Below are 19,056 nucleotides of genomic sequence, written 5' to 3'. Positions count from 1 at the left end.
CATGTTGAAAACAAAACAGACATTCATATTAAAAAAAAAAAAAAAACGACAAAATTAACGCTTTTTTTAATTTGAATTTATATTTTAACTAACTGAAAATCTTTAATTTGATAAATAAAATACCTTTGACTCTCAAGACGTTATAGTTTAAAAAAATCTTTTTGACAAATATTATAAATTCGATTTTTTAAATAATATCTTAAATTTTGCTTAGAAATATTAACGCAATATCATTAATATTTACTTCTAGCTCTAATAGAATTTTCTAATTAGTACCTGAACGCTATTAAAACTGAATATTTTTCTAGAACAAAATGAAGACGAAATAAAAATTTGACTTTTTTCGATAAAAACTAAAAGGTTTTGAGAAGAAAACTTTTAGGTGGAAATTAAAAAATAAATATACACAAATTAGAATTTTCTGGTGAGCGAAGCAAAATTACTGTTTTAGTTGTTTTGTTAAATTTTTAACCTTAATTGCTATTGCAATACCAAAATGAAAAATCTGTAATCCAAGCATATTAAATTACAAAAAAAAAAAAGGTTTTTTTCTTCTTAACTACGAATAAAGGATAAAATATTAATTAGGCATGATTTCTCAGGAGATCTGCTTAGCAAAAAAATATTACCCCTGGGAGGTAGCATTTTCATGTCGTAGCCGTAAGGACTGAGCCATTCAAACAAGAAGATAGCAAAAGCTGCTCCTTGAATACTAATGAACAATATCATTACCCACGACATCGTATCAAAAGGCTCTGAAAAAAGAGAAACAAAATTGGATTAGAAACATTTTTCTACAGTCATAAACAAAACACTAGTTAAGTTTAATAATATTAGAAAACTGATGCAGGATGTCCAGCGAAGGACTCCCTGGTTTCAAAATCAAATATCTCGCCAACAAAGGACAATACTGGAAAAAATAAACGGGATGTTTAGTGCGAAACACATATAAAAGTTATGTACAGACACTTTGAAATTAGTTAAAAAAAATTCCAGCAGGTGGCGTTGCACGATGTAATTGCAGTAAAAGTATTCTAAGTAGTGCTGGGAGGGGTTGGACGATACTTTCTAGCGTAAATGTAAGTACCTCTGAGAGGCTTAGTGGTACTTAACTACTGCAGAAACGCCCAACTCCGTCGCAGCACTATTTATGGGGACTTCTATTGCAATTACAGCGTGCAGCGACACCTCTTGGCAAGTTTTGTTACCGATTTCCAAGTTTCTGTACATGATTTTAATGAGTTTCACAACACACACATAACGTTCATTTTGATCAAATATCGTCCTTAGTTTTTAAGTTATTCAATTTTGAAATCAGAGAGTACTTCGCAGGACACCCTGCATATTCAAAATACTCTAAATGTAAATATTATTTACCATTCAGGATGTGTATCTTTTGATAAAGATATGGATTGATTTAACTTATGAACCAAACAGTAGTATCTATAATGTGGTATACTACTCTGAGTGAAGCTTGTCTTATTATTATACAACTAGAATATCGCCAGTCAAGGCGTGACCTGTGAAAATTGCTTCTACATTTCAGCGGAGCAACTGCCTATTTCATGATATTTTGATAGTTGAAATTTTAACCCTAACTCCAGTGGATTAATCCTGAACTCCAGTAGATAGCGTTCATTGTTGACCACTTTTCCGTTTCTTCATTCTCGTAAAATGAGTCTTATTAGCAAAACAGTTAAGTTACTGGATTCAGTACAGCCTCTTCAAAATAAAGCAAAATAAAGTCTTATTGTTGATGGAGTCAGCGTTACTCGATCAGTAAACTGGCTATTATACATATGAGGAGAATCTGATGGTCATGAATTTCCCCTAACAGTTAAAAATGGATTTACTAGAACATGATGATGATAATGTCAATTTTCTCAATTGGAATTGAATAGCTTGATGTTTTAAACAGGTTTAAAGTGAATTGTATGATGAAGTCATCAATACATAGTTTTGGATACAGTCGTTCTCACTTATACCAAACCCAGATCTAACGAGGACTTAGATTTAGCGGGGAAATCAGAAAGATTTGGTTCGTTCAATATTAAGTCTACAGGAGAAAAACTTGCGTAAAGTGAGAAATATTTTGTGATTCATGAAATTTTCACTGACTTAGCCGATCTTATCCTTTCTTGGTAAAATTCCCTTAAAGTTCTGAAGTCTATCAAAAATAAGTGTTAAGTTAAAGCCAGAAAACAAAAGATGGCGATCCATTATTTACTTTATATATATATATATTTTCAAACTGTGCTATAGAGAAGTATGTGTAAACTATATATGTTTTTACTCCAATACTATCACTTTCGAGATATACTTCCAAGAATGTTATAGCTCAAATTCATGGCAATGCAGATGAAATAAGTAATGGAAACATTAATATGAGAAAATACAATAGGACAGATCAAAGCTAGGTAACTAACTTCTTAGTTACTACACAGAAATAAGAAAAAAAAAAAGAAAAAAAAAGAGGAGTACATGAATTTTAATGATTTTTTTCCAAACTCGGTTTTATGAGCAATTGGTTAATGTAAATGCACTTATAGTGGATCCTTTAGAACTGTCTTCCTTATTTTTTGAGGATGGGGGGGGGAGCCCAACTGGGGGGCAAGTGTTATTATCTTTGTTCTCCCAAGACGTCATCTCCTTTTGGTTTAGTATCCACTGTTAGTACACTTACCGTATAACGAGCAAATACCGCCGTCCTTCGCGCTTGATTGAAGAGCCGAGTAATATTTGAGGCAGTGAAAAGCAAAGGGACGTACCTGGACACTTTCAAGTTTTGAGTAAAACACGTTCTAAACTAGTTAAAAAACATATGAGTTTTTCTCAAGAAGTTTTGACTTGTTTCAGAAACATGTCAGACTTTTATTGTAAAAATATGTGAATTCTTTAAAAATATTCCAGGTTAATTTCAGGAATGTTACTAACTTTCAGCTCGAAACAGCCCTGTGTTTTGCCAGATTTGCTGCTATTAAATCTTAGGCACATCAATTGCTAATTATTTTCCAGGAAGGTTTAGGAGTTTGTTTAGTGTTACATAAGCTGTAAGCATTTTCTTTAAGAAAGGATACTTCCGTCCAAACACTCCTTTGTATTACCACTGCGTCTATGCAATACACTGTAAAAAAATTCCGAAACGTTACTGGTTACTTCCGTGGAACCTTTCGGGATTCCAGAGGTTTTCACCTATTTCCCCGTAAAATCAAGTATTTTCGCAAAAAAGTTGCTAAAAGATGCACGGAAGCAGACTTCTCACTGGTGTGAAAGATATTTTTTACACCAGTTTAAAGATTGACTGAGTGTGCTTATTAAGTGTATAGGCTTTAACTTGATTACGGCCTGTCCAGATTGACTAAGCTCCCAATGGGGGCAAATATGTCACTGGATAGCTGCAGTCTTGCGAGGCAAGGAATGTTTTTGCTAGCAATTTTTGTGTAGCTTTGGCCATGGTTGCTCCAATGCTTCCTTAGTAAATCAAGGAAGTTCTAATCAAATAATTTAATTTTTAGAAGGTTCACAACTGTCTTTAACAGGAGAGATTTGCCAATATTTCAGAAAGGTTACTCACTTTTATCGGAAAACGTTTCTGTTTTTTGCAAGATATGTTACTGGTTGAAATTGGGCACATCAGCTGCCTATTATTTTCCAGGAACGTTTCTGAATCGTTTTTACAGTGTAGTACATTGCATAAAGCTGACTAGTCGACATGTTTAATGCATCCTGTCAGAATTGAAGCGTAAATGTGTAAATATGTGGTTAACAATTGTCAGGCCTAGGTATTTATAATTCAAAGATAGAAATATTTAGATCTAGAATCTAAGTCATTAATATTTTTAAGAACAAGAGAATCCATACAACAGTCGTAACAATAGGTTTTAGAAGCACATACTGATGGCTACGATCAAAACAAAAACTGCAATGAAAGAAATTTGAAAAAACAATGAATGGAAAAAGAAAGAAGAAGATGAAGAAATTTGAGTATCACGGATATAAGTTTAAAAATTAAAGAATGCAGTTACATAAAATACGCTTTGCTTCAGCAAATCATACTCATTTTTTTGTAATATTTTTGTTGTCATGTGTGTGGAAGCATTAAAGAAAATAACCATCGAAAAGATAAAATTTCTGAACATTTTTTGAATGTTTACCGAGTTATTAATGTATGTCTCTGTAACGTTAAATTAAAAATATTATTGAAACCAATTAAAAGCGAAGATTTCTTTGAAAAACAAAATGTAATTAGAGAAAATGTTTAATTTATTTAATTATAAGGATGTCCATTCAATTATTCTTTTATATTCCTTCAGTAACTATTGAAGTTATTATCAATAACAAAAGAAGAAAAAAAGTTTTTTTTTTTTACTGCTATGTCAAATTATTAGCAATATTTTTTACGCTTTGCACAAGTGAAAGTAAAAAAAAAAAAAAAAAATCATTGTTGGATCCCAATTTTCTCTAAGTCTTGGATTATTAAATAGCACACACACTTCTTCCTTAACGACGCAATTTGAGACGAGAGGGCTGAATGGCTGGATCAAGTGGAAACTCGTTAGGGATTTTAGAGGGAAATTATCGAGGACGCTTTCCCTAGTTAATGCTTTTCTCTGTGGAACTGAAAGACTGATCGTTATTTAGCTTAAGTAAAGAGCTGAAAATATCTGAGCTGAAATTTCTTTGTTTTTGCTTTTAGCCGGTGGAAAAAAGTAAAATAATTGCGAAAAGTATTGATGAAAACGATTAAAAAACAAATGGTATGCTAATGAAAAAACAGGGTAATTATGGGACGTTTGTTTTTTTACTTTCAAAAAAGGGGAATTTTATTGAAAAAAATTATATGAAAGAAGTATTTTTTTAAAAGATTTAAAAGACAATTGTGTAAAACTTTCTCGTTCTTTAAAAATTTCCCGAAGTAATTGAAAGACAGATCATTATTTAATTTCATCAAGCAGTCGATTTAAAAAAATGAAAAAAAAAATTAATCTGCTTTTAATTTCTCAAAAAAGTACACTGTAAAAAAATTCCAAAACCTTACAGAGTATTTCCGTGTAACGTTTCGGGATTTCAATGTTTTTTATCCACTTCTTGGAAAAATCAAGTATTACTGTCAAAAAGTTTCCTGACTTGCTACAAGTTGCACGAATGCTGTTGTGAAAAATATTTTTAGCTCCCAGTTTAAAGTTTAACTGAGCGTGTATTTATAAAGTGTATTGGCTTCTGTACAATGACGGCCCGTCCATTTTGATTAAGCTCCCCAAAAACAGCGAGAAAGTATAGACTACGTTGCTGTGCTAAAATTGCAGGCGAGTAATATACTGGAAACTTGTTTGCAATTCTGGCTTAGCTACGGCAGTGTTTGCATTACTGCTTATGGAACTTCCTTAATGATTCAGGAAGTTGCTAAGCTTTTATATTGTTCCGAATAAGTTTACGCTAAAGTGCCAGAAACACGACTGGCTTCAAACGGGAGTTTTTCACGAAGCTTTCGGGATAATTTCAGGAAGTTTACTGAATTTTAGCGGAAAACGTTCCTGGTTTTTGTAAGGCATTTTACTGGCAGAAATTGGGCACATCAGCTGCCCATTCTTTTCCAGGAACGTTTCTGAATCGTTTTTACAGTGTAAAATAGAAAAAAAATATCCACAGGAGATTAGCACAAATGATGCAGTGAGAAGCAATGGGATGTAAGTAAACTTTTTGAAGTTTTGAGTAAAAAGCGTTTTACGTTCAGATCCTTGGTAGAGTTTCATTTAAAGTTTTTCTACACTGTAAAAACGATTCAGAAACGTTCCTGGAAAAGAATGGGCAGCTGATGTACCCAATTTCTGCCAGTAAAATACCTTACAAAAACCAGGAACGTTTTCAGCTAAAATTCAGTAAACTTCCTGAAATTATCCCGAAAGCTTCGTGAAAAACTCCCGTTTGAAGCCAGTCGTGTTTCTGGCACTTTAGCGTAAACTTATTCGGAACAATATAAAAGCTTAGCAACTTCCTGAATCATTAAAGAAGTTCCATAAGCAGTAATGCAAACATTGCCGTAGCTAAGCCAGAATTGCAAACAAGTTTCCAGTATATTACTCGCCTGCAATTTTAGCACAGCAACGTAGTTCATACTTACTCGCTGTCTTTGGGAGCTTAATCAATATGGACGGGCCGTAATTGTACAGAAGCCAATACACTTTATAAATACGCTCAGTTAAACTTTAAACTGGGAGCTAAAAATATTTTTCACAACAGCATTCGTGCAACTTGTAGCAAGTCAGGAAACTTTTTGACAGTAATACTTAATTTTTTCAAGAAGTGGATAAAAAACATTGAAATCCCGAAACGTTACACGGAAATACTCAGTAAGGTTTTGGAATTTTTTTACAGTGTAAATCATGCTGTATAGGTGTCCCCACCAGAGCTCCTAGTACCACCTCTTGCCTTAAAACAGAGGAGAGGTTCTCCTAGTTCTTGTACTGTTTATCTTCAATTTTTTAATTCTGGCACTTAATCCCTTTGTTACTAACTGCCGCAAATTATCTATCAATATTATTAAAAGATGGAATGCTTGTGATAGTAAATTGTACAATATCGGTGACGTTTTGAAGGCAATTAGGTTCAATTAGTTCTATGGTAACTTCCTACTGTCTCGTAAAATTAAATTGGAATCCTCTTAAATCAATTTCTCCTCATTTATTTACCAAAAAAATGCAATAAACATCATCAATTTTCAAGTGTGTATTTGCTTAAGAAACTTGTACTCCGGCTTAATTAATACAATGTGGCAATTTTTGAAAAAACTAGATTATTTAACTTCAAACTTCAATGAGTATTTTTCAATTTATAACAAGTAATAAATCTCTTTGATTCCAGTGTCTAAAGCATATAGAATCAAAATATTTACAGTTGCCTTTTAGCAAACACACAGTCAAATATTTACGTAACTCCAATCACCCAGCAATTTTCAATTTACCATAAGATTATTAGCACAGTTCTCCTCAACGGCTAACGATAATATGGTTCAGAAGTTTTTGAACTAATATTTGGCCACGAGTGAGATCTAACGAAGTTAATTCGGGAAACTTCAATCAGCTAAGGTTAATAATAAGTTATTGAGATTTTATTTCTTACATAAGACCCGAGGCATATGTTTGACAATTATATTTACTATTACTGATAAGTAAATGGAATTTGTATCAATTCAATAAATCTTTCAGAGAATTTTCCAGTAATTAAAATTCATTTCAAAAAAACGCTCAATTTAATAAAATATAGTTTCATAATTTTTGAAAGAAATCAGTGTTTTAATGTATTAGATCAAGAATCTTCAAACTTTTTTTTTTTTTGGTTGGGGGGGGGGGGAGAGATGAAGATGCACGGAGCTTTTTTTTTTAATGAAATTTTTTCTTCTGAAACTCAAATTTTCACATGCAAGGACGATTATGGCTTATTAACTATTGGCAAACCAATGGCAAATTCTTTCTACATCAGTAATTACATTGATTATTTATTTATGCCCGAAATTCAAAAACAAAAGTTCAATAAGTTATAATGTGTTTGCATCTTTGGTTCATTTTCAAAAAAGGAAAAATCAGCTTTAGTATATTACGGAGATGAGTTTGTTACAATTTATTATTTAAGAAAATGCTCAACATATAGTAAAATGCATTACTAGTTCGGTTTACCACAATTTCCGAAATCGTAAATCAGACTTTGTATATTGCTGTGGGGTAGCTATCTAGTTACTTTGAAATATTTAAATTATGTTTAGAAAATTATGATGTAGGGGAATGTGGGGCAAAGTGAAATGATGAAATATTTACTCTGCTTTTAGCGCCACCTACTTGTTAATATTTTAACTTTATAGTAGCACTTGTAATATATTCTAGGCAGGGAAAAATACCAAGGAAGGTTAACATATATGATAATACAGGCAGTTTTCAAAACATTGATACTCATATTGTATTATTTTGCTGCAAGTAAAAAATTATTTTTGTTATTAAAAATGATAAAGTTCTTGTTATTAACATTTTAAATATTAATTTAGACCTTCTAATACTCCGTAAAATATTCATTTCGTTGGATCGGGCAAAGTGAAAGAGTTTATTTTGTTTACTCACTCAATCACTTACGTATTCATTTATTAATTTATTTATGTACACTCCTCCATTTAGTAATTCACTTATTTTTTTAAATTAACATATTTAGTATTTATTTATTCTTTTACGCGTGTTCCTTTATTTTTCTTCATATATTAATTTATGAACTAATTTAATTTTCAGTTTACTGTTTTAGTATATTTTTATTTATTCAGTAATCCTGGAATTTACTGATTTATTTGATCAAAAATATTTTCTGGAATTAAATAGAAAATATTTCATTTGAAAAATTCTTTTTTTTTTCACTTTGCCCCATGGAAAAACAGGTGAAAACTTTCCACTCTTTTTTAAAGGCGCAAATTTACTGCCAGAAATTTTAAAAAAAAGTACTGTTTTAATGGATGTTTTATTGTAAAATAGAATTTTCTTTCTTTATCTACTGTAATTTTCAAAATAAACTTCCAATTTGTTCATTTTGAAAAAGCTCATTCATCTTAACTATTTCATTTTGCCTCACTTGTTATTTACTTTAACATTGAAAAAGATGCAATTCGTTTAAAATTATGTGCTATGATTAACAGTCGAGTGAGTTTATGAACCAGTTACTTTTAAAGGGAAATGAATATAAATATATTATTTTGATTCCTATCCCTCGGACTTTAAATAATACTTAAATAAATAAATAACCTATCGTAAATTATTTCTGAATAGTCATTACTGAACTAGTCTAATTTGGTCAAAGAATCTACATCTTCAATTAGATTCTATTTAAGCAAAATAAAGAGTTAATTATCATTGTTCAAACTTTTCAGTTTTGTAACAGAAAAACTAATTACTTTGCGGTGATATTATCCAAACGTTTGTCCAATTGCTGTAACTTAAGTTTCAATCTTTTTATTTTTTGTTCTTTTGTTGCAAATTAAGTTCCATTCTTTCCGATCATTTTTGTTTATTAATGGTGTGTTATGTTTTTTAAGAATATCCAAGTTTAGAAACCAAATAAATTGTTCATACACAAATAGCAAGTTTAGCGCATTCGCTTTAAGATATCGGTTAACAAATTTGCCTGATATTGAAATCTCCAGTTAATAGTTAATAACGATATATATTCAACAGGATATGGTATGATATAAGCTAGTAGATACAAAACAACAAAGTTTGCATCGCTTCGGGATAAACATATAAGGTGTTTTCTGGAATTAAGTGTTGAATTTGCGATGACTAAAAGGATGTTAAACGAGACAGATTTAACTGCTTCAGAGAAGAATATTAACAAAAGCTTGTTCAAAATAAGAATTGTTCTTGATTAAACAACTGCAAGCCCGATTTTCTTAAGTGTTACGTATTTGAAAAGGTTACTCCTTCAGACGGCAAATAGTTTTATTTTAAGTTAAAAAACTAAACGAAGACTAACAAAAAAATTATTAAAACCAATAAAAAAATTAAATTCATACAATAACAATTTTTTTTGGCGAAAGGCCAGCTTGATTACAAACGATTTTGCTTGGTAATATTATATGTTTAACAGTCTGATTAAAAAATATATTTTAAAGAAACTCAAAACATGCTTAATCTTTTACTATAGTTAGTTAAAGCGACGGCCACTCTTCTTTATGCGAAGCCACAGTAATATAGAAACAAAAAAAAAAAAAAAATCAATATTTAGCTTTTTATGCATAGAAAGTATAATGTCCAACACACTTGAAAATGCTACAGTAGGAAGGTTTTAATCTCTGTTTACTTGAGAAGTTTGCTTAATTAAACATCAAAGAATAGTTTAGTTTCAAAGGAGCTTTTCCTTTTGCCTTAATTAATTAACATTTTGCATGAATATTTTAATTTTTTTTTCTGAGACTAGGTAACCGATTTTCGACACTTATCTCGCTTTAACTATTAGATAAACCCTTGAACTGTTCGAGGCAAATATGCGCTATTTATTCTCTGTGAACGATTTAAATACTGACACAAAAGCTCATTTCATAGCTTTGAAATAGTTAAATATGAAAGTGTTCTTTTTCGTTCAGGTTTCACCACGTCCAAAAGTTATAGTTTTAAAACATTTTTACTTCCTTTTACAAAGTAAAGAAAGTATTGTATTCGCAAAAAAAATTTCACCCAAAAATCGGCCTTAATTTCCATTTTGCTCGCCCCCAAATGAATATTGAATTTTTTTTCAACCCGACCACACGTGGATATATATATATATATATATATATATATATATATATATATATATATATATATATATATATATATATATATATATATATATATATATATATATATATATATATATATATATATATATATATATATATATATATATATATATATATATATGCTAAGAAAGTATAAACATCCGAAATATCCATTTTGACGATCCTCGAATTAATTTCAACGAGTGTTCTCGTGACGTTTGTATGTACGTATGTATGTGCGTTTGTGTGTATGTGCGTATGTATCTCGCATAACTCAAAAACGCTATGTCCTAAAAAGTTGAAATTTGGTACGTAGACTCCTGTTGAGGTCTAGTTGTGCACCTCCCCTTTTGGTTGCATGCAGTTGTTCCTAAGGGGGTCTTTTACACCTTTTTGGAGGGAAATCATTGATAATTTCAATGCAAACTCAAGTGGTGTTAGAATTTGGCAAACACTTGGCGATATATCGCCAAGCTCCTAGTCGCAAAGTTTTTTGCCCCAACTGTGACAATTAGAGAGTTAGCAATTGAATAACATTTAAATGTCAAATATTGGGAAAATTAATCTGTATAAAACGTTTCTTTTCTTCAGTTCGCAACAAACTTAGGGTAAAAATATTCAAAGTTTCTGCTTATTCCAAGTTTCCATCATCATTAAATTGGCGTAAAAGGAAGTCATGTGATGCACACATTTTTACGTTTCATCATTTGATCTGATTCGGTTGTTCTGGTATTAAGTAAATATACTAAAATAATTTCAGAAATAAACTGGTGGTTGAATTGCTGGTATTATAACAAAACATAATTAGTGCGAACTAAATGTCAACCTTTGCGCAGATGGTAATGACGACAGCACTAAATGGTTATTTAAACAAAAGAGAAAACCAGTGAAATTCAGTTAATCATTAAACTAGTAGCTAAACATATTTTTAACAACAACGAAAAGTCGGTATCCGGGCCATTTGTAGTAATTCAGGAAACGTTTTTAAAAAAATACTTCGTTTTGCCATGTAAATGGTGAAAACCTTTTATGTCCCGAAACGTTCCACGGAAGTACGTACTCAGTGACGTTTTCAAAATTTTTTGCAGTGCAAATGCAAACTGCAATGTCTGCTGTCACATGGAAGCTGGTTAAAAGCGCGAGTTGCGCTATGACTTGTATTTCTACTTCTTCCTCTTTGTTGCGTTCAGTCCACCCTGTCAAGCATAAGCCTCGTGGTCGGCCAACAATCAGATTCTATGTATGTCTATAGCAGGGAACCACAAATAATTTTATAACTAAAGTGGTTTTATTCCTCGTAAGTTAAAAGTTTTTAGAGGGCCTGATAATGGTTAATGGCCCCATTTTCAGATTATATACTCCACAAATGTCTTTAATTAATACAAAAAAGCAGAAAAAAAGGAAACAATTAACCGCAATAGCTTTGCCGTTACATCAAATTACCAAATCTTACGAATATCAAAACTAATTGAATACCTTTATGCCAAGCTTACTTTCATTATTCAATAAGTAAATATTTGATTCTTACTCGGAAGCAATTAGACGATCAAATATGTCTCTAACAATTCAGTTATTTTCAATAACTTGTGCAAGCGGCGGAGATAATATGTAACTAATAGAATTCATTTTAATAATTGCTCCGCTGGCTAATGAAACAATTTTCGTTGCCACCGAGCTCAAGTATGGGAAATACATTTATGGATATTGGGTAATACGACTTTAGGGAAGTTATTATAATTTAGCAAACTTTAAAGCTTACCAGAATAGTTGCTTGCTACGTTATTGAACATATATTAAGTGCTGTTGAGTTATGGAGAAAGAAATGTTTATGAAATATGTCAGTTTAATTGAAGCTTTCAATTTACGACCATCTACTGCATAATAAATTTACAGCCGCCTTTTCAAAAGTGGTCGGTGTTTATATTCAGGGTTTTAAATGGTCGCCATAAGGGTAAGTTAGCGTGGTTAGTAGAGCGATTGACTTCAATTTATTTCAATCGAGTGAGGAATGTTTAACAATGGATACTATAGCGTGCGACATTCAACCACCCGTTTTCGGATGCCGCACCCTATTCAATCGAATTTAGCTCATTTCAACCGAGTGAGGGCAGTTGACAATGAATATTATGATTGCGGCATTCCTACCTCCCGTGTTCGGATGCCGCACACAGTTCAATCCAATACAACTCAGTACATTTCAACCGAGTGAGGAATGTTTTACAGTAGATATTATAGGGTGCGGCAAACTAGCCTTCCGTGTTTAGATGCCGCACCCAATTAAACCGAGTTCAATGCATTTCAAGCGAGTGAGGAATGGTTTACTATGAATACTCCAGGGTGCGGCATACCAACCTACTGTGCTTGGATGCCGCACCCGGTTCAATTCAATCGAATAAGGAATATTTACAAGCACAATATAGTGTGGCAGACCAACCTTCCGTGCTTGGGCACAGTGCCGAGTGAGTTGTGGCGGGAATACGGTGATGGAAGTGGTATCGATAGGAAGCAGTATACGTGCCATTTCCAGTTGCAGCAATGGTATGACACGGTGAGTATTTTTAAGTGTTGTGGAAGAGGAAATATGGTGGTAGTTTTTCGATAACTATTCAGCAAGAATTTCGAGTTCAATTTCAACTTAGCTGATGGGGCCGTGGTAGCCCGATCGGTAGAGTGTCGGATTCGGGGCCGGAGGGTCCTGAGTTCGAACCTCGATGGTCGAAGACCCACCGTCGTCATTAAAGGGGACTGGGCGATGTTAAATATGCTCGTGGTCTCAATGTCCTCCAAGTGAAACGATACCTCTGGGGGTGCTAGCACCAGACAGCTATTAGCTCCTGGTCTAGTTCTAAATTATCATTAACTGTTCGATCCGGTGATGGTGCTGCCATCTATCGGTATATAAAATAATGGAGGCAAGGCACTTAGTATGCAGTCCTCGACATAAATACAGTTGTAGTCAGTTGTGACTCTGAATAGGAATAGGAACTTAGCTGATATGATCCTATCCAATTAAAAAAAAAAAACTACTCTGTTCTAAAGATCGCTGAGATGGATTTTCTTAGATTCCTTTTAGACAATCACTGGAATGCTGCATGTTTGGGTGCTAAACGTTTTAAACATTGCTGGATAGACGCTTTCATATGCGACGCCACAGTTTTCAGCGTTGTAATGGTTGGAGGTGGCCAGGCGTTTTCTTTTTAAGTGAATTACCTGTGGTTTGATACCCAAATATGATTTTTTTTTCTGCCTGGAGCAGGATCATGTCAACAAAATCGGAACTGAATGAAAATTATTACTTTGTAGTTGTCAATAAACCAACATTACGAGTATACTCCTCCACAACGCATGACGATGCTCTCCGTGCTATGCTGTGGATGGCACGTATCCATCTATCGGGACAACTTTCACCACCGTATTACCACCAAATCTCACACAGTGCTCTCCCCAAAATACGGGAGATTGATATACCGCACTCAGTATATTGAGGAAAAAAAAATAGCACGCAAATGATAGGAACTATGCGGTGCTACGCATCAAGGTTGTTTTTGCATTTAAACTCAAAAGGAAATTTGACTTATAAAGGTTTTACGTACCATAAACCTATTTCATACACAAAAACAGTTCCGAAACGTTATTGGGTATTTCCGTGTTACGTTTTGGGATTTGAATGGTTTTTATCCACTTCTTAGAAAAATCAAGTATCATTGTCAAAAAGTTTCCTGAATTGCTACAAGTTGCACAAATGCAGACTTTTCACCATTATGAAAAATATTTTTAGCTTCTAGTTTAAAGATTAACTGAGCGTATGTATAAAGTGCATCGGTCTCAGGTCAATTACGGCCCGTCCAGGCTAATTAATCTCATAAAGGGAGCGAATAAGTATGAACTACGTTGCTTTTCAAGAATTGCAGGTGAGTAAAATTCTCTTTACTTACCAGCAGTTCTGGCTTTGCTTTGTCTATGTTTGCAGTGATCTTCTTGGAACTTCCTTGATAAATCAGGAAGGTGCCAAGCTATTTTATTATACCTTCCTAAGTTTACTCTAATTTTCCAGGGACACGACTGGTTTTTAACTGCAAGATTTCTGAATTTTCCATTACAATCTCAGGAAGGTTACTGAATTTTAGCGAAAAACGTTCCTGGATAATACAAGATATGTAACTGGCCGAAATTGTCCACATCAGCTGCCCATTATTTTCCAGGAACGTTTCTGAATTGTTTTTACTGTGTATGCCCCTCTTTCAGAAACTTTTGATAGTTATTTCTCATATATTTTCGCCTCAGAGCAGCAGTAAGATATCTTAGTGTTATTTCTGGGATTAGATATCTTACTGTTGCTCTGAGGCGACGATATCGAGGAACATAAAACACTGTGCTTAAGTAAAATATATTCTAAGTCTCATCTAAAAACTAAGAGATGCATCAGCTACTCGGGGCTAAACCATACTGTGCCTTTCGCAGTGTTTATGACAAATGGCTTTAGGGTGCAAGGCAGGTGTTCCAGTTAGGTGGTCAGCAAAACGCGGAACCCCCAAGATTTAGTTCTCAAGCATCATTGGTACTAACTTTATCGTCCCACTGAAGGAATGAAAGGCTTAGTCAACTGAGTTCCAAACCGGGAATCGATTCCGGGACTGAGCAAAGAACAACCTGGCAACAATAAATTAATTTTGATTGAAATTGCAGAAACGGCACCCGGTGCTTAACATGGCAGTTTTGGAGTTTTCTTTCCTCAATTCAAATACAACTGATTTTGTTTTGAATATTTAAGTAAATCAATGCAGTAAAAAAACAACTTTGTGTCTACACTGTAAAAAAAATCCGAAACATTACTGAGTATTTCTGTGTAAAGTTTCGGAATTTCAATGGTTTTTATCCACTTCTTGGAAATATCAAGTATCATTGTCAAAAAGTTTCCTGAATTGCTACAAGTTGTAAGAATGCAGACTTCTCCCTGCTGTAAAAGTATTTGTGGCTCCCAGTTTTAAGATTAACTGAACGTATTTATGAAGAGTATCGACTTCACTTCGACTACGGCTCGTCCATGCTGATTAAACTCCCAAAGGGAGCAAATAAATATGGACTACGCGGCTTTGCAAGCATTGCAATTAAGTGAGATGCTTAATACTTACTTGCAATTCTGTCTTAGCTTTGGCCATGTTTCCAATACTGCTTTTGGAACTGTCTTGATAGATCAGGAAGATGGCAAGCTGTTACATTATCCATGCCTAAGATTACTCTGAAGTTCCAAAGACACGGGAAGATTTTCGGGTTTTTCAGGACGGTTACTAAATTTTAGCGGAAAAAGTTCCTGGTTTTTGCAAAATATGTTACTGGCAGAAATTGGGCACATCAGCTGCCTATTATTTTCCAGGAACGTTTCTGAACCGTTTTTACAGTGTAATAAACATCCGTTCTCTCCGTTTTCCGCGTTTATGTAAAAGCGGAAGTTAGAGGAGTTTCAAACACTCAAAATAATGATTTCGTTTCTGCTGATTAGTACGAGAAAATAATAGGAAAATATGTAATTCAATGTAAATTTAAATTCTCAATAATTTAGAATACAGCAAATATTTTGAGGAAAAAAATCGACTATATTGTTTATTTAAATGAAACATATTTTTAAAATGCCCTTTTTGACTCATCTTTAAACATTGAAAATACTCATTACATGCAATATGTATTTGTCTGCATAATTCTATGCAAGTATAGTGGCAATCAAATCATGAAACATTTAACTGTAAAGTTATTTTGATGATTTGGTTATATAACTACTGCCAATTAGTACAAAACAAAACATATTTGCTTCTTCAAAATTGATATTTGGAATTAAATGCATAAAAAATTTAAAGATTTGTATCCACTACGTATTCGCTTGAGACAAACGCTAATCAATGTAGCAGGGGTAAAGTTCGCATTTAGTGGAAATTTTATTTTATTTAAAAAAATAATAATTTAACTATTCTCGAAAAAAAATGTAAACAAAAGTAATTAAAGAGAAATAAAATACCGCGCTCTTTGAACATAAACCTCTATTCTTCGGAATATATAGTAAAAAGTGGTCATTTTTTTTTTGAATTGACCTTAAATTAACTTTTTTTTGAAATAGATTCGACTTTTAACAAAGAGAAGAAGCCGAAATAAACATCTTCAAATATTTATTCGGATATTATAATAAGCTGCACGAAAAACAAAAAGGAACCCCATGTGATATTTTAAATCACTATTTCTGTGCCCGACATTATATCGGGCATGGCAGTTAAAAGCTTAAGTTAAGCAGTCATACTTTTATGCATCTAAGATTTGATTTCGTAAATATAAACTTTGTTACAAGTATGTGCGCAACTTGTTATTAATGAAAGTAGATATTTAATTGCGTATTTAAAGACATAAGTTCGTAAATGAACGGAAGATATACAACTGTTTGAAAATATTAGATATATCTTTCTTATGAGTCTTCGGAAAATATTTTACCTATTGATTCTTTAGGGACTCTTCTTTGAAGCAAATATATAAGTAAAACACGCACTTGAGAAAAAGCAAAGTAACAGTTACGACCACTTTCATTTATGAATTAAAACAGCTGTTAATAATGTAAAAAGAGTTACAATTGAGATATAACAGTTTGCCAATTTTAGAAACAGTTATTGCTTTCTTATGGGTCTCCGGAAAATATTTTACCCTCTGATCCATTAGCGACTCTTCCTTGAAACAAATAAATAAATAAATCATTCACTAAAAAAAAGAAGAAAAGACAAAAGCAAGGTAACAATTGTGACCACTTTCATTTATGGATTAAAACAGCTGTTAATTACATAAAAACAGTTACAGTTAGGATATAATTTTTGACAATTTTTGACACAGCTATATCTTTCTTATGGGTTTTCGGAAAACCTTTTATCATCTGATACATTAGAGAATTTTTTTTAAAACAAAGAAAAATAAATAAAACATTCACTAAAAATACTAAAAAATAAATAAATAAATAAATAAAAAAATAAAAATAAAATAAAATAAAAAAACAAGGTAACAATTGTGACTACTTTTATCTATGAATTAAAATAGCTGTAAATAATACTTTTAAGTGCATAATTTCATATAATTTTTTGAAAGTAATAAATAAGTGCGTTCAGTTATGCGCTGCAGAAAGCATTTTTTGTTACTGTTAAAAAAAAAAAAGAAAAATATTCATTACCGAATAACAAGGCTCATAAACACGAATTCATATTCAAATTAAAAGCAAAAAAGTAAAAACTCCAATATATATATATATATATATATATATATTTCGCTTAAAAACGCAACATGTGAAAATACTATCTACTCAGCGTGACTGATTATTTTACTTTTACGCCGATGTAAAATGAGAATTCCAAGATAAGCATAGTTTATGTAAAACAAATGCTTCTAATTTAATTACCAAGAAAATAATGCTCTAATTAGTGAAGTTTAAATTCATTTAATCGCCTTAGATGATAAATAGATTTGGCAAGAAAGCGTTAGAGATGCGTTACTGATTAAGTGAGAGTAGAAATAAGGATATTTTTTCATGAAATATACTGTTGAATTTCTCTAAAAGATGCTATTAAGGCGTTGAAAGAAAATTTAGTTGTTTGAACCCTCGAAAACGATGGAATGTAAGATTCCTATCGAACGGGAAAAAGTTTACCTCCGTAGAAAGAAGCAATAGTTGTTTTAGTTTCCAATCACCAGCTATTAAACTTTTAATTTTTCGTTGCTTATTTTAAGTTTTACTAAAAGTGTCCTATTGAACCTCCACTTTACAGTATCCAATAGTTTAAAAATCAGGTTTTCAAGGAAAGAAAGCTCGCTGATTAGTACAGCACCCATAGACATAATGCGCTTTAAAATATAGAGTAACAACTAGTTAAATGAAAGAAGTGTTGAGAAGATTTTTCTGGTTAAAAATGTAAGGGATAAAATAAATGCATATCTTTAACAGAAAATCTGAATCTTAATAAACTCTGGTTTCTCTTACATCTATCAGTATAAAGTAAGGACTGCATCAGTACACGTATGATACTAAAATAAAAATGCTATAAATATTTATTCTAACTAAAGAACCGGTTATTAAAGCAATTTGTTGCATAATAAAAAAAAAATCTTTGTTTAGACATAAATGGATTTAAAAAAATGGAAAAGAAAGAAAAGAATGAAATATAATGGAAATAAAATTCCGATTTCTGAAAATTTTAAAGCGTTTTAAATTCATGTAGGGGTAACAGCACCGGTAACAGACAAGGGTCCAGTAAGAGTTGTAGGTGGTAAAAACTGATGTTGTTGTGACCCATAAATACGGTGCAACCATCTAGTGTTATCAAAGTGAATTTCATGAGCCAGTTGGCCTTCACAAGGCAGTGGTGGAAAGTTATGAATAGCTACCACGAGGTCTGCCGGCGTTGCAAGTTCATTTGAATATAAAGGCTTTAATTCAAAAAATTTGCTTTTGCACATTTTTAAAAGGGAATTTTTTTCCAGTTACTCATCCTTTCCTCATCCTATCCTTTACTAGATATCATCAGATTTTTCGGTGTCTGTTACTGGGGGTCGGACTTTTTTTCGAAACTGAGCAAATAGAAAAAAAATAATTCAGAAGATCTAGAAGCCGCCAAACTTTAGATGAGAAGTAATTGGATGAAAAAAACATAGTTTCAAAAACATAAATTCATTGAAAGGCTCAGAAAATTGAGTTAACCTTAGAGCGATGTCTTAAGCATGGCTGTTATTGGTGCAGTTACCCTACAAGTTAA

The 19,056-nt window shown here is 32.4% G+C and overlaps 1 protein-coding gene across 1 annotated transcript in view; it reads right to left on the bottom strand.

Annotated features, from left to right (window-relative positions):
• The window catches only part of LOC129228294 (glutamate receptor ionotropic, NMDA 2B-like), a 188,612-nt gene that overhangs the window by 63,471 nt on the left and 106,085 nt on the right, over positions 1 to 19,056 (bottom strand). The window contains exon 8 of the mRNA XM_054862972.1: positions 630 to 755. Coding sequence (XP_054718947.1) covers positions 630 to 755 — 126 coding nt within the window. The remainder of the gene's footprint in view (positions 1 to 629; positions 756 to 19,056) is intronic.

This window comes from Uloborus diversus, chromosome 8 (genome assembly GCF_026930045.1).
Source record: "Uloborus diversus isolate 005 chromosome 8, Udiv.v.3.1, whole genome shotgun sequence".
NCBI classification, from domain to species: domain Eukaryota; kingdom Metazoa; phylum Arthropoda; class Arachnida; order Araneae; family Uloboridae; genus Uloborus; species Uloborus diversus.
The sequence above is the reverse complement of the archived record's forward strand: the minus strand, read 5'-3'. Positions and strand labels throughout refer to the sequence as shown.